Here is a 15,888-nt window from a genome sequence, read left to right as displayed (position 1 = left end):
AACAGAATATTATTCAGCACCAAAAAGAAATGAGCTGTCAAGCCATGGAAAGACGGGAAAAAACTTAAATGTGTATCATTAAGTGAAAGAAGCCAATCTGAAAAGGCTATCTACTGTGTTATCCCAATTATGGGACATTCTGGAAAAGGCAAAACTATAGAGACAGTAAAAAGATCAGTGGTTGCTGGGGTGGGAGTGGGAGGAAGAGTTGAATAGGCAGAGCACAGGAGTTTTAGGGCAGTGCAACTACTCTGTATGATAGTATAATGGTGGATACCTGTCATTATACATTTGCCCAAACCTGTAGAATGCACACCAAGAGTGAACGCTAATGTAAACTGTGAGCTTTGGGTGATAATTGTGTGTCAAAGCAGGTCCATCAGTTGTAACAAATGTACCACTCTAAAGGGGGATGTTGATAGTAGGGGAGTCTATGTGGTGGGGGGGGGGAAGCATATTGGGAAGGGGGGACAGGGGATATATGGGAAATCTCTGTACCTTACTCTTAATTTTGTTGTGAGGTTAAAACTGCCCTAAAAAATGTATTAATTTAAAAATGTTGTTGAAGATCCAAAAAAAGATGGCTTCTTCCTGATGCCACCCCACCCCCACCCCCAGTATGTGGCTTAGCCATTTTACAACCTGAGTCTCAAAAGTAGACAGATGGTTTTCCCTGGAGCATTTTCAAACTATCAAACACAACCTAACAAGCCTTAAACAAGGTGACAGATTTTTTTTTTTCTTGTGTACAAAGATACGCAAGTTCAGGCACCTATGACTTTTTGTCAACCCACCCTTCAGGAGCAAAGCAGGTCTGCTGACAGGGGCATGGGTGTTACGGTAGCTAACAGTTCCTCATCTTCAGAACTAAGGAGGGGAGGGAGCGCTTTCAAATAAACATGTTCAAGGAGCCAGAACTGAAACTGAAGACGAAAGGAACACAAGTGGATTGGAAGAAACTGGATGCTCTGGGCCCTTCTGCTTTGCGACCTGAAACTCATGTAAAAACATCTATGCTTTCGGAACCTAGATACAGCTAGGTGCCTAGATATAGCTCTGAGACTCTGGAGAATGGAAAGGCCCCCTTCTCATGCCTTCCAGCACTTTTCTCTGGATGGACTCCCTCAAAATCCTGGGGATTTTCATAACTTCCAGTGTGCAGGCTTAAAGCAGGCCTGAGGATTTAACGAGGTGAGGGAGGTCTCCTCCTCCTCCATGTGTTTCAGCCCAGAGTGAAGTTGTCCCTGATCCTCAACTGCTTCTAGACTTAGTTCCAGAGATGCACCTCCTTGGTCTAAAGAATGAGGATGCTGTAGGGGGAAGCCCCATCTTTCATTCAGAGTATCTTGGACATGGTTTTAATATTAGACACCTGTGCAAATTTTTTATCTGGAGAAAATACTCTAATGCTTATTAGAAGCTTCAAAACTCACTGGAACAGATGACCTTTAAGATCTATCCAACTTAAAAAGAAAATTTGAAAAAAAAAAAAAAAAAGACTCTTAAATACAGAGAACAAACTGGTGGTTACCAGAGGAGAAATGGGTAGGGGGATGGAATTAAGATGTATAGACTTCCCATTATAAAACAGATTAAGTCATGGAGATGAAAAGTACAGCATAGGGAATATAGCCAATAATATTATAATTACATTGCATAGTGACTACACTTACCATGGTGAACACTGAGTAACATATAGAATTGTCGGATCCCTATGTTGTACACCTGAAACTAATAGAACTTCGTTAATTGTATTTCAATAAAAAAAGAAAAAGAAACCTATGTTTCTATAGATCAGGTTCACCTAAAGTCCCAGACACTTTTTACAAACCATTTTCAAAATTCTAGTTTATTCCTACAACAACTTCACAAGCTTAATTTCTTTCAAAGTATCGTAAAATGCTCAAGAAGGACATGTGACAAAGCATTTATTGGAAATGGATAAAGAAAAAGCTTAGAAGGAGACCGTCTGAAATACAACCTCTGTTTCCTTTTCAAAAGAAATGCTATCAGAAGAGCCTGTGGGTACCTCTAATTATCAGGTGTCACACTGAGCAACTCACTGTTTCTGAGTGCTTGGCATTGTTGTAAGTGGGAGCGACAATGCAACTGTTTCATAGGCCCATGACAAAGATCATCCCAGGAAAATGTTTTGTAGATTTTATAAATTTAGTGATTAATATGAGCTACTAGAACACCTGTGGACAATATTAAGTTACAAACGGTTCTAAACCTAAGATGGGCACTGTGTAAGTCACTACTTGTGATTTTTTTTAGGACTATTGTAATAATAATAGTACTGGAGTATAAAGGCAAGGTATCCGTAACTGGAGGAAAGAAGGAGAAAGAAAGGGAAGGGGAGGAGGAGGGGAAGAGGAAATCACCGAAAAGAAGAGGAAGGGGACAGCGACACATAACAGGGTTCCGCCCCACTGTGGGTAAGCAGTCCTCCTGATAAAGCTTCCGCCACACAGAAACCACACTAGCTCCCATTTGCAAAGAGTAAAGGCGCTGAGATCACTTTGGTCCCTCAGTGCTCCCTGATAGACTGCAATACTACCATCAGAGGCCAGGATTTATTAAGCAAAGCCTAGTTCACAGCTGAAGGGACTCAGTGGTTTGTAGCTGAGTCACATGCCGATGAGGCCTGGGCGAATCAGAGGTGTCCGCGTCGAAAAACAGCAGTGACCTCTTCTGAAGCTGCTCAGTTCCTACTAGACCAGTAGCTCACAGGATGGGTGACCGTGTTTTCATATGGGTCCCTCTTGTTTAAATTGTAACTGGCAGATGGGGCAGTAATTGACCCAGATATTTATTTTTAATGTAACTTAGGAAAAAAAAAAAAGAAAGCTCATTCGAAGGCTCTAAAAATTGTCCATCATTATGAAGTGATTAAGACCCAGAGTATCACATAAAATTCCTAGAGAAGCTCAACCCCCTATAAGGTTATTTTCTCATATTACATTATGCCTCCATTTTATGTGATTTGAAAATATCAGTGTAGGCACATTCATCAATTGCTTTTGCAATTATGTTTTAAGAACTGCTTGCTATGGCAAATTCCTCTTAATCTCCCTCCTAAATCTTTGAGAATATAATCCTGAAACAATGAAAGAAGAACCTATTTCTACTGCTGGGTGAATGTAAAGAATGTTTTTATTATTGTTCCTTTTCATTTAATTTACTTTCCATGTGAAGAGCCTATGAGAATTTTACTATCAGATATGCTGAAATACACATTTAACTACTTAAAGTCTGCCGGTCTGTTGACCTTTGACCACCACACCTGTTCCCAGCAGTGATTTAAGCTGCTCAAGGGGAAAGATGGATTGAACAGCGAAATAAGCTAGAGAACATGAAAATATAAAGGTCATACGAAGAATATATGGAACATGCTGTAGTCTTCAGAGGATCCATAAACCATCAAAATGTATTCACTACCCCTTCCCTTAAATGACAAAGAATAGACACTGACACGACCGGGATCTTTGGCCAATAAATCCAACATGAAGGAAAGGCACCAACACTTCATTGACCATGTGAGCACAGAGGTCTTGTGTTGCCTCATCTGTTGGTGTTTGCAGCTAGCAATCCTTTGATCTATAGAAAATACCTATCTTCTGTGATGTCTAATGCTGGATTGAAGTATTCTGTCAAGCTCAAAATGTCTCTAGCAAAGTGTACCTGTGTGTATTTCATTTCCCATTGGGAACTTAGGACAACCCTTTAGCATGGTGATCCCATATCAGCATGAGAGACCAAGTGATTGGTCAAGATTCTGCATGAGAGCTCCCAGGATAGTCACTCTTATTTTAGAATCCAGGGATGAAGAGCATCTCTGATGACAAAGAGCTGTTCTGAGGTCAGTAATGCTGGATGAATGTAGATTTTATTTATCACAGTGTCAGCTCCCTTACAGATTGAAAAGTGGAAGTAGACATGAGCGAGGTGATTATTCAGGTCATGAGGCCACGCTCAGTGGACAAATCAATTTGCAGATTCCGTGTCCTAACGCTGCAGACCCTGCAGGTCCCAGCCCATGCTGGAAACCAAATTTGTAGAAGCTTGGAAAGAGAGTGAGTCCACAATGTCCTCTTGTTGAATGATTTCTTTTCTCATTTGTAGGTCTAGGGGAAACAAGGTACCAATGCAGTGGTTAACAAGAGAGGCTCCTGCAGTCTCCACTGTCACACCCTCAGCTCTGCTCCTGGCTGTAGCAGTCAGCACTTAGCACATCTAGCAGACATTAGAATGGTCTACTAGAAAATCCCAGTACTCAGTTTTTAGAAAAAAAAAAAAAAAGAATTCCAGCCTAACTAAAAAGATAACCAGGATCTAGTTGACAAAATACTGATATCTTGAAATCTCAACATTTCAAACTGAAAAGCTGCCTCCATTCTGAATCCTTGATCCCCATTCTCACTTAAAAAAAACATAATGGACACAGATTTCAACTTCCTTTTAGGATTCCAGCAACACAGTGACCTGGCAAGACAAATTTTCAACCCTTCTCAAATCTATCTCCCCAATCATTTTTTCTTGGCCTCAGTTTCCTTACCTGACAAAGTAGTCTCAGATGTTTTCAAAAATTCTCAAAAACTTTTTAAAGCAATAAAACATTAGTCAAGACTGCAACATATAACTAAAAGGGTGAATGAGTTCTCTGAGCAGCTTAAGTCGTTGTTATTTAGTTAGAAAATTCTTCATTATTGGTGGAACCCCTGAAGCACCTTCCTGGAGCCCAAGTGTTCTACGGTCACCCACTTTGAAAGCCACAGGACTAGAAGATGGTCTCTTACAGGCCTGAAATGCCCCCCATGACCTATGCCTCAGAACTGATGTCAGCATTTCAGAGGGGTAGCCCTTCTTGTCAAGAAGCCACACTTGTCTTTTCTAGTGATCGAGGCTTAGAAAATAAATAAAAACGGTAGTTTTCTCATGACCTATACTTTGTCCGTTCAGGCAGTGGGTCCATTCACCGAACTAATCTGTCTTGAACAGCTCTGTGGATGGGTTGGATGGAGGGGCTATATTAGGTTCCAGGAATTATAACTCTGAGTCACAGGACCCCTGACCTCGGGGCTTGGTTTCTGCCAGGTGGTTTGAGACAGACAAGCATCTTCATCCTGCCTGTTACAAGTTCAAGGTCAATTTTATGTCTGACATCTGAGGAACAAAAAGTGATCAAATCGCTTATAGCAAGAACTGAACACCAGAATTCTTGAATTTTTAGGGATATGCCAATAACTTAGTAATTTACCTTGACTGACATTGAAATGAGTACAATAAGACTTACTACACACTAAAAAGAGATTTAATGTAGTCTGCAAGGAATTTAGAAAGAGTTTTACATTGCTTGGTAAAATCTGCTAATAACAGAACTCATCACTACTTCAAAGAAAAATGGGATCATTAATCTCATGCAAGATACATAGACATGTACATCCACCCAAACACTTCAGAAATTAAGTCAAACTAAAAAAGTATACTGAGTTACTTTATATTAATGAGGAAATTATTCATTGCTTTGTTAGAGCTCTCCAGCTCAAGGAAACAAGGATCTGCATTTGGAGAGGGGGTGGCTATGACCTACAACGAACACAGAAGAGGAAAAGGAGCAAACGGCTTCCATTGTTATGTCGTGTGCACATTCTGTGGGCGGACCCCAGTCCACTATCAAGCAATGCTTCATGATCCTTCACTTTGATTTTTTTTTAATGTTTTCACTTATTTTTGAGGCGGGGAGGGGCAGAGAAAGAGGGAGACACAGAATCTGAAGCAGGCTCCAGGCTCTGAGCTGTCAACACAGAGCCTGACACGTGGCTCAAACCCACGAACCATGAGATCATGACCTGAGCCGAAGTCAGATGTTTAATCAACTGAGCCACTCTGGCGCCCCTTCACTTTGATGTCTAATGCCCAAGAGCTAGAGTGGTAGAAAGCATATGTTATCCTCAGTTTTCTAGAACATTTCCAATTTGAAATAATTTTAATTTCAAATAAGAACCTCACCACAACAATACTGGCTTCCTAAAATAGCACTGCCTCCATTTTACAAGAGAGGAAACAGTCCAGGAAGCAAAATTGCCGGAACACCAACACCACTGGAAGGTAAAATGAGGACTCCCACACTCTGTTCCTCCCAGACTAGGCTCCGGCTCAGGACTGCATTTGGACATGATGCCTGAAAATCCACTGGAGTGTTCCACTGAAAGAAAGTATCTGGGCCTCAGCTTCTGAGTGGTGATTGTGTAAATGTCACTTCTGAGAAAAAGTTATGCAGCCCCTTTCATGCTTCTGGTTTTGGTGCTACTTGGCTGTGCAGATTTCTAAAAGCTTTTGAATAGACTAATAAACATGGAATTGTTCTGAACATCTGTAAGCAAAATACGAAAAGATATTACCCAGTGAATGAACATCCTGGGTTTTCTAGCCAGAAATGGGGTTATTTGTGTATTAGGCTAATGCACTGAAATTAACCCAGAATGCTTACCCATTGCAGAATGTCTTTTCATATTTTCATCTGTGTAGTCATTATTATGAAATGTAAGAATAATTCTCTATCAGGGTATTCAGGAATCTGAATAGCTCAATTACTTCTAAAATCAATGTAGTAAAGCAACAGCATGCCAGTTAATCAGTCGGTTTGCATAACAAATGTTTGGGGGAGTTGGTGTGTGTGTGTGTGTGTGTGTGTGTGTGTGTGTGTGTGTGTGTGCGCGCGCGCATGCACACACACATGTGCATGTGTGTGTAAAGAGAAATCCAGGGTCAGCACAACACTTTAAAACAAATGTGAAAGATCAAGCCTCCATTTGACTTCAGAGAAAGAATTCTGGAAGACAGGTACTATTTAATTCATTCAAGAAAGGCTACATGAAATCTAGGCTCCTCGTGGTTATGCCATTCTAGGTTTCTATGGGTTCTCTAGTACTAGGCATATACTGAGCTTTTAAGGAACACCAAATGAATGAATAACTCCTTGGAAGTCATTTTAGGATTAGAATGGTGGCCACTAGGACTTAGATTACTTCTCAGCACACTATTAGAAACAGATCTGAAACACCACAAGAAATAGTGGCTGAGCAGCGGTCATGAACAATGCCACCTCATATCCAAGCTATGACTGGGGTTCCCAGTGCAGGAGCTGGTGGTGGGCAGCTCTCCGAGGGCTCAGAATTCAGTCCTGGAACAGCTATAGGAGATGCAAGTTTCTTAGCCTGTGGCTCTGGGTTCAGTGCTAATTGATGAATCCAAGGAAGGGAAGTTTAAATACCTGCTCCAGGAGAAAGGTCACTTTTAAAACAGGTTTAATTGAAATTAGGGACACATGGGAGGGACAGGAATCTCCAAGGAAATGCAAGGAGGCAGTCACAGCCTTTGGAAAATCACTGTGGTTTGCCTTCTCTCAGCTTTGAAGGCCAAAACTTCATTTTTATCATTTAATTTAACCCAAGGTTAATGTGATATGGAGAGAATGACCTGTGTAGACTAAACTCACAATAAACTGAGATATACATCTTAGAATGGCATTTAATTGAATTTGAAATGAGAATTAGGACTGTCTGGCTGACCAACCTGGTCTCATTGCATTTTCTTTCTGTAAATAATCTCCACAGGAGGACAAAAGATGAGAAGTTTCTACAGAGTGTGGATCAGAATAAGAGGAGTTACTGATAAAACTTAAAAGCCTCAGGTGTCAGGCTCTGGGAGTCTGTCCAGCAGCCAAACCTTACAGAACAACCTGGAGGGTGCCCGCTGGACTTCCCCTTTCCCAGGCTGGCCTGGCTGAACAGCCTCCCTGCAGAGGCCCTCTTTTTTATCCTTTTTACATAGGGCACAGCATTCCATTGGGTTACTTAGAGGTCCTACAGACCAGGAAGTCAAGCTCTCTTCTAAGTGACTTCCTGCCTCCACTCTGAGGCATTGCAGGCTTATTTTATACTTTATTCCCAAAGGGCAACTTTATTGCCTTGAGGAATTGCTGTCCCTTGTATCTTGTATAGATGTCAGGCTCAAGTATCACACAGATCACCCGGCATGTAACATACCTATTAGTGAGCCATCAATGAATGTTCTACTGACAGGTCAGAGTCAACTCTATTCATGTGTCACCATGGGATCACCTCTTTTCCTGGTTGTTACTAGAAGTCATACAGCTTTTCTATGTGCCTAAAGCTCGGGTTTCAGAATCACAGGGGCATCAATAGCTTCAAAGAAATACCATTCCAACATTAATATGCATCCTACCTGGATACACACCAGCTTTTACACTCACACACACCCTAGCTTGTTCACTCATCCCCTGAGGCAGTGCCTACCCACCAGCATGTGGTCATGACAAACTTCAGCCAATGTTTCTGGTTCCATGGCTTGTGGTCACCAATCTGTGTGCCAAGACAGTGATGTGGAAGCTCTGCCATTAGTCATGTGTTGGGCTGGGGGGAGGGGAAGTGATAGAGCTACAATGGCTAGCTCTACCTCTTTTGGATTTTGAAAATTGCCTCCCACCCCCACTCCAAGTGCTACCCCTCTAATTCTAGCACCTGCCCCAAGAAACCAAATGGTATCTTAGGCTCAAGTGTACTTGCTATATGAGAGAAGGAATTTGGCAGACAGTCCAGGTCCTTGGGCTTCATTTCTTGAATGAATGAATGAATGAATGAATGAGTATGTTTACAAAAGACTTTTTGTTGTGACCAAAATTTTACAAACTTAATTACAAACACAAGAGTAAGCCATTTTGAAATAAATCCAAATATTGGAGCACAGACTAGTGTTTCTCTCATATGAAACCTCAGCAATTATTATGCATCTTAGTGGAGCCTTAGTTTTTCTTCCTTGCAAGTCAGACCCCTCCAGGGCTGACTCCTTCAATAAGGCTTTGAGGACCCAAGGCTTCAGCAGGGAAGCCCTGCCGGTATAACCTGCTTTCTGTCTCCCCCATCCTTTCCTCAGTCAAAAATCTTTAATTAGCTGGTTGCCATAATTACTTTAGCTGAGGACCTTGTTTGTTCTCCTTCCCTGCTGTTTTCAGGGATCTGAAGGCTCTACTACTTCTGTGCCAGAGGGTTCTTTCTATCACAGTTTCTCTCTTTTTGTTTTTCCTTTCATGATCAGGACGAAAAAAAAAAAAAAGCCCAGGGAAAGAAATCATCTCTTTCTGTGTCTGGATGAGACCCCATAACCATCTTTTCCCAATCAGGAACAAGTTTCCATGACAACCATGTTTCCCAATGCCACCACTAACTTAGCAGGTAGTGTTCATATCAAATAGAGTTCTTTACCAACCTCCGTGGCTTCTGTATAAGACTCTAAGATACCAGCTGTTTGCATGAACTGTATCTTAAAAGAGTTTTGTTCTTTGTCATTCTAAACATCAGAAAGACAAAAAAAATTTTTGCTTGGTATTTTCTTTACTGTAATCATTAAAAAGCACACCAATTTTTCAAAAGTATAGCAGAAGGGTTGACATGAAGAGACTGTGTGACTTGGTGGAGGAAAGTATGAATGAATGAATGGAGAATCACTGGGATATGACAAGTGGGTGACTGACACCTTGGTCAGTGGCACAAACTTAGAGCTGAGAGCTGATGAGCTTGGAATTCCTGCTATACATGGCCTTGGGAAAGTTACTTTTCCTCTCTGAGCCTCAACACTCCCTCTGTAAAAGACAGAAACTGAGACATTTCATGGAATTCTATTGAAGATTAGATGAAAGGAAAAATGCAAAAAGTGCTTATTACAGTGGCACATAGTAGGAGTTCAACAAAGGGCAATTAGAATACTTTTCTTATTAACATAAAGAGTTGAATGGGACCAAGTCTGAGCAAACAAGCAACCACAGTATTCTAATTGATTATTAACATTTTGCTGGTGGAGAATAATAGCATAAGCAGTAGATATTTGGAGGTTTTCTTAGCAACCTTTTCTCTTAGGTTATTAAGTCATGTCTGCAATCATGGGAAGGAATCTCTTCATTTCCATTCCTGAGACTTAAGAGGATACACCTGGGCAGTCTCCAGGGTTCGTCTGAATCTATTTATAGCTCTGCATAAGCATTTGTTTAATTTTGAAACAGATGCAAGGAAAAAAACTGGATGAACCATGAAAGTATTGGTCCGATCTTCCACATTCTCAACACTAATGAATATATTTCAATTCTTCTGTAAAGGCAAGTAAAGCAAGAAAATGCATGTTTTCATGATATTTTCAATATTGCACAGCTCAAATTTCATTTCCAAATCAGAATTAATAATGTAGCAAACAAACCAACATGCTCATTGTTGAACAAACTCCCGTACTCCAACTCCTCCCTGACCTGCATCCACAGTACCCTTGGAGAGTTGAGAGGGCCCTCCCCAAATTACACCAATTCAACCCTTTATTTTTAAAAGATAAAACTATTTATGTATTTTTAAAATCCAATTTTTATCAATATTATCTATACTACACATCTAGATAATAAATGTTCCCTATCAAGAACTCTTAAAATATTGAATGAAATATTCTTTTCAAAAAAATGTGTTTTACAGTGTGGATGTTCCTCAAAAAATTAAAGATAAAACTATCAAATGATCTAGCCATCTCTCTTTTGGCTGTATATCCTAGTGAAATGAAATCAGGAACTCAAAGAGAGCTATTCCCCACGTTCACCTCAGCATTATTCATGATAGCCACAGTTTGGAAACTAAGTGTCCATCAGCAGAAGAATGGATAAAGATATCATGGCATATAGACAACGGAATATTATTCAGCCTTACACAAGAAGGAAATTCTGCCATTTGCAACAACATGGATGAAACTGAAAGAAAGTATGCTAGGTGAAATTAATCCAGACACAGAAAAAAAATGTATACTGCATGTTCTCACTTGTATGTGGAATGTAAATAAAAAAAAAATTCATAGAAGCAGAGAATAAAAAGGTGGTTACCAGGACAAGAGTAGAAGGAAACAGGGAAATGTTGGAGATGATAATGAGATGAACATTAGTTAAGCTAATGTTAATTAGCTTGACTATTAGTAATCATTTCACTATGTATAGCAAAACATTATGTCATACTCCTTAAACATATACCATTTGTTTTTGAAAAATGAGAAAAAGTGTTTAAAAGAAAAAAACTATGCTTTAAATGCTACCTGATAGGGCTCCTGGGTGGCTCCATTGGCTAAGTGTCTTACTCTTGATTTCAGCTTGGGTCATGACCTCACAGTTCATGAGTTCAAGCCCTGCATCCAGCTCTGTGCTGACAGTGCAAAGCCTGCATGAGATTCTCTCCCTCTCTCTCTGCTCCCCCCACCCTGCCCCACACCCTCAAAATAAATAAATAAATACTAACTGAGCTGGCAGAGAAGTAAAGGAAATCCTTGAAGGCCAGAACAAAAACCAAATCCAGAATGGTTACCTGGTACTTGAGCTAGAATTTGCCATGGGGCATCTGCCTATCCTGGTAGCCAAATAGTTTTCTGACAAGGGCTAGATCATAAATATTTTAGGCTTTTCGCCATACCATCTCTGTCATATCCACTCAACTCTGCCATTGTGCCATGAAAACACTGACACATAATATATAAATAAATGGGTGTGGCTGTATTTCTATAAGACTTTATTTACACAAACTGGCAGTAGGCAGCTTATAAGCCAGTTTGCTATCCCTTCATTATAGCCTAAATTTTAATGTCCTACCCACAGACAAACAATTATGGTGTGTGATATGTCTGTCCCATGTAATAAACTATTGCAGTCCTGCCTTTAGGGGATCCCTCCCACATTTTCTCTAGGCTAGAACATGTGACTTGCTTTGGCCAATGGAAACAGTAAATGTGATATTAACAGACACTTAAAAGGTGCTAACAGAATGGGGCTTATCCTCTCTTGCTGCTCCTGGGAATCTCTGTACCCGCCATGTGAATTTGCCCGGAGCCAATGTGCTGAAGACATGGTCCATCATTCCCATTACCCCAGCCAACAAAAAACAACAGCCAGCAACAAATGCAGACCTATCAGTGAAGCCATCCTAGACCAATTAGTCCCCAGGCAGCCCACCAGTTGACTGGAGTCACATGAGTGAATTCAGACAAGACCAGCAGAAGAACCACCAAGATTTGCCCAGCTAAAATTGCTGACCCACATAATCATAAGCTGATAAATGATTGCTTTAGAATTTTTATGGTGATTATTATGCAACAATAGCCAAACGATACATTCCATAAGAAATCTATTATCTTCTTAAATATAAAGTGAGAGGCCAACAAACATATTCATAGAAATGGGAAAGAAAAGACTGAGGAAACACAAAAAATCATATTTGCATTTTAAAGATCCTGTCACCTGCCAGAAGAGACAAGCCCTTTCTTGCTCCTTATAACAGAAGTTGGAAAAAATTCTTCGTACCTGAACAAACTTCTTTATAAGTAGGATTGGAAGTGTAGCCTCCAGCATAACCAACTTGAGTTGAATATACTCCTTTTATAGTCCAGAATTTCCTCTCAGCTCCCCAGAAACAGCCCATTCCTAAGAAAAACATAAGATACTGATTAGTCCTTTGTCAAAAACAACTAGTAATTGCATATTAGAAACTCTGTTATCCTAGAAAACAGAAGTTGTTCATGTCATTTGGTAATCAAAAATAACTAAGATGTTATCTTTTAAAGAAGGAAAGCTTCATGGAAGCAACCTAAGTATCTATCTATTGACAATGAATAAGGAAGATGTGGTACACACACACACACACACACACACAGGAATATTATGCAACCACAAAAAAGGATGAGATCTTACCATTTGAGACAAAATGAATGTACCTAGAGGGTATTATGTTAAGTGAAATAAGTCAGAAAGACTAATACCTTGTGATTTCACTCATAAGTGGAATCAAAAAACTAATAACAACAACAACAAATGAACAAACAACAAGAAATAGAATCAGATCTATAAATACAGAAAACTGATGGTTGCCAGAGGGGAAGGGGGAAGGGGGTTGGGCAAAATGGATGAAGGGGAGTAGGAGATACAGGCTCTCAGTTATGTCATGAATAAGTCATAGGAATAAAGGGTGCAGCATAAGGAATATAGTCAACGATATTGTAACAGCAGTGTTTCAGAACAGATGGCAGCTGTGCTTGTGGTGAACACAGCATAACGTCTAAACTTGCTGAACTGCTATGCTGTACACCTAAAACTATTGTACCATGTGTGTCAACCATACTCAAATTAAAAATGAAACATGTTAGAAGTCAAGAATAAAAAAATTAATTAAGAAGAATTTTTAACGTCTAAAAATAATTTTATTTAAGGTTATTTGCATAGAATGCCTATTTGCTTTAGTTGTGCAAAAACTTACGAAGCCTTAAATTTTAATGAAGTTAGTAAAGCATACCTTTCCAAATAACTGAGTAAAAAGATAACTGCATTTGATGAATGATTTCAACACTCAATTCATTTTGGACTTCCCAAAACATAATAACCTATATTAATAGCATAAATTTATTTAATGATCAGCATCCTAGTTATGCTTTTTTATTTTTATTTTTTTAAGTTTATTACGTTATTTTGAAAGAGAGAGAAAGAGAGAGAGAGAGAGAGAGAGAGAGAGAGAGAGAGAGAGAGTGAGCACAAGAGAGAAGGAGACACAGAATCCCAAGCAGGCTCCAGGCTCTGAGCTGTCAGCACAGAGCTCAACTCCGGGCTCGAACTCATGAAACCATGAGATCATGACCTGAGCTGAAATCAAGAGTCTGATGCTTTACTGACTGAGTTATGTTATGGTTATGTTTTTTTAAAAAATTCTAGCAAAGACAGGTAACTCTGGGGCACCTGGGTGGCTCAGTCACTTAAGCGTCCAACTCTTAATTTTGGCTCAGATCATGATCTCATGGTTTGTGCGTTCCAGCCTGGTGTGGGGCCCTGTGCTGACAGTGTGGAGCCTGCTTGGGATTCTCTCTCTTTCTCGCTCACTCTCTGTCCCTCCCCACCCCCTAATGCACATGTGTACATGTGCACACGCACTCTCTTTCTCTCTCTCTCTCTCAAAACAAACAAACAAAAAAATAAAGGTAACTCTAGCTTACCGACTTCAGTAGGAAAACTTAGCAAAATCAACACAGACTGATGCAGTTTTCAATTAACAATTTTACACATGTGTGCAGTTTCTTCAAAAATATTTAAGTCGCTATAAACTTTCCTGTGATAAATCAGTGCTCACGAAAGGGAATATTTTTCTGAGTTCTATTACTAAATACAATGAATGAAGAAAGAGAGAGAAGGGGAAAGGCAGAAAAAAGAGATGACAAATATACAAAGAAACTCACAAAAAAATAGTATTCTATTCAACTAGCAAACACTGTGCTCATATCACTAGTTATTGGATTCCTTTGAACATATGGTAAAAACGAAGACCAATCTCCCAAGAATGCACATATTTACACACTTCCAAAATGTTGCTTTACATCTCCCTGGGCTTCAAATAAAGAACCCTAATTTTCTACCAGAAGTTTCTAAACCATCCACAACTACTATTCTGTGACCAATATCTACATGTAAACAAGATTACTGCCTCGCTCAAGTTTTATATGGCTTTATTAAGTCATATATAATTAAGATCTTGGGTAGACTAACAGTTGGCAAATTAATATATGCCTCCTACTCCTACAATCACTGGATTTGTTAGACTTGATGACAGAGCTGAAAGAAAAATTAGATGGAAGTCTACTGAAATTTTTGACATTTGTTAATAATCTACTTTAAAAAATTCAGAGCAGTAATAACCAAAACACATTGTGCATAATGCTATACATTATACAAAAATATATTTGCTCCAATGTGAGGGGAAATACACTAAGAATAGATTAACAGTTAAACAATATGATAGAGCCAAATGATAAAAATTAATGCAGTAAAAAATTACTGTTGTGATAACAATACAACATGGAAATATGTATATGATTACATTACAATTAAGGCTAAATTTAAAAGGAAAAAAACATACATATATGCACGTTCTTATTACAACTATGAAAAAAACATCCATACCAAAATAGACTAGAAAGAAACATACAAAGTTATAACCATGATTGTTTTATAGGAGAATACAGGAAATTTTTTCATTTTTCAAATTTTTATGTAGTAGATTCATATTATTTTAAAAATGAAAAATGTATACACATTTTTAAAAAGAAAAATTCAAAGAAAAACATAACCATATGCATTGTTTGAGTTACAACTGCTAGACCATCTTCCCTGTTTGCAAGTTGTTTGCTGCTAGAGAATATAGTGAAATATTTACTGAAAAATTGACTATCCTCAAATCTCTGGAACAAGAATTCACTATTAATTTTATTCATTGCATTTCTGGGATGAAGGAATTATATTAGTCAAGGTTTTCCAGAGAAACAGAACCAATAGGATATACAGAAAGGGAGAGTGAGAGACATTTATTATGAGGATTAGCTCCTGCAATTGTGGAGGCTGAGGAGTCCATGATGCATAGTCTGCAAGCCAGAGACCCAGGAAAGTTGGTACCATAATCCCAGTTGAAACCCAAAGGTCTGAGAACCAAGAGGCTCAATGATGTAAGTCCCAGTCCAAAGTCTGAAGGCCAGATAATCAGGAACAATGAAGTATGAGGGCGGGGGAAGATGGATGTCCCAGCTCAAAGATCAAGTAAGTTCACTCTTCCTCTAGCATTTTACTCTATCTGGGCCCTTGACAGATTGGATGATGACCCCACTGGTGAGGGTGACCTTCTTTCCTCCATCTACCAATTCAAATGCTGATCTCTTCCAGAAACATCCTCACAGACACATCCAGAAACAGTCACCTGGGCATCCCTTAGCCATGTCAAATTGACACATAAAATTAACCATCACAGGAATGACGACAGTGAACCT

At 39.4% G+C, this 15,888-nt stretch overlaps 1 protein-coding gene across 11 annotated transcripts in view; it reads right to left on the bottom strand.

The window, feature by feature from the left end:
• MSRA (methionine sulfoxide reductase A) overlaps positions 1 to 15,888 on the bottom strand; it is a 455,502-nt gene that overhangs the window by 213,933 nt on the left and 225,681 nt on the right. For all 11 annotated transcript variants that reach the window (XM_042934989.1, XM_042934999.1, XM_042934998.1 and 8 more), the window contains one exon: positions 12,395 to 12,514. In XM_042934989.1, coding sequence (XP_042790923.1) covers positions 12,395 to 12,514 — 120 coding nt within the window. The remainder of the gene's footprint in view (positions 1 to 12,394; positions 12,515 to 15,888) is intronic.

Source organism: Panthera leo, chromosome B1 (assembly GCF_018350215.1).
Source record: "Panthera leo isolate Ple1 chromosome B1, P.leo_Ple1_pat1.1, whole genome shotgun sequence".
NCBI classification, from domain to species: domain Eukaryota; kingdom Metazoa; phylum Chordata; class Mammalia; order Carnivora; family Felidae; genus Panthera; species Panthera leo.
This window is presented reverse-complemented; position numbering and strand designations above follow the sequence as displayed.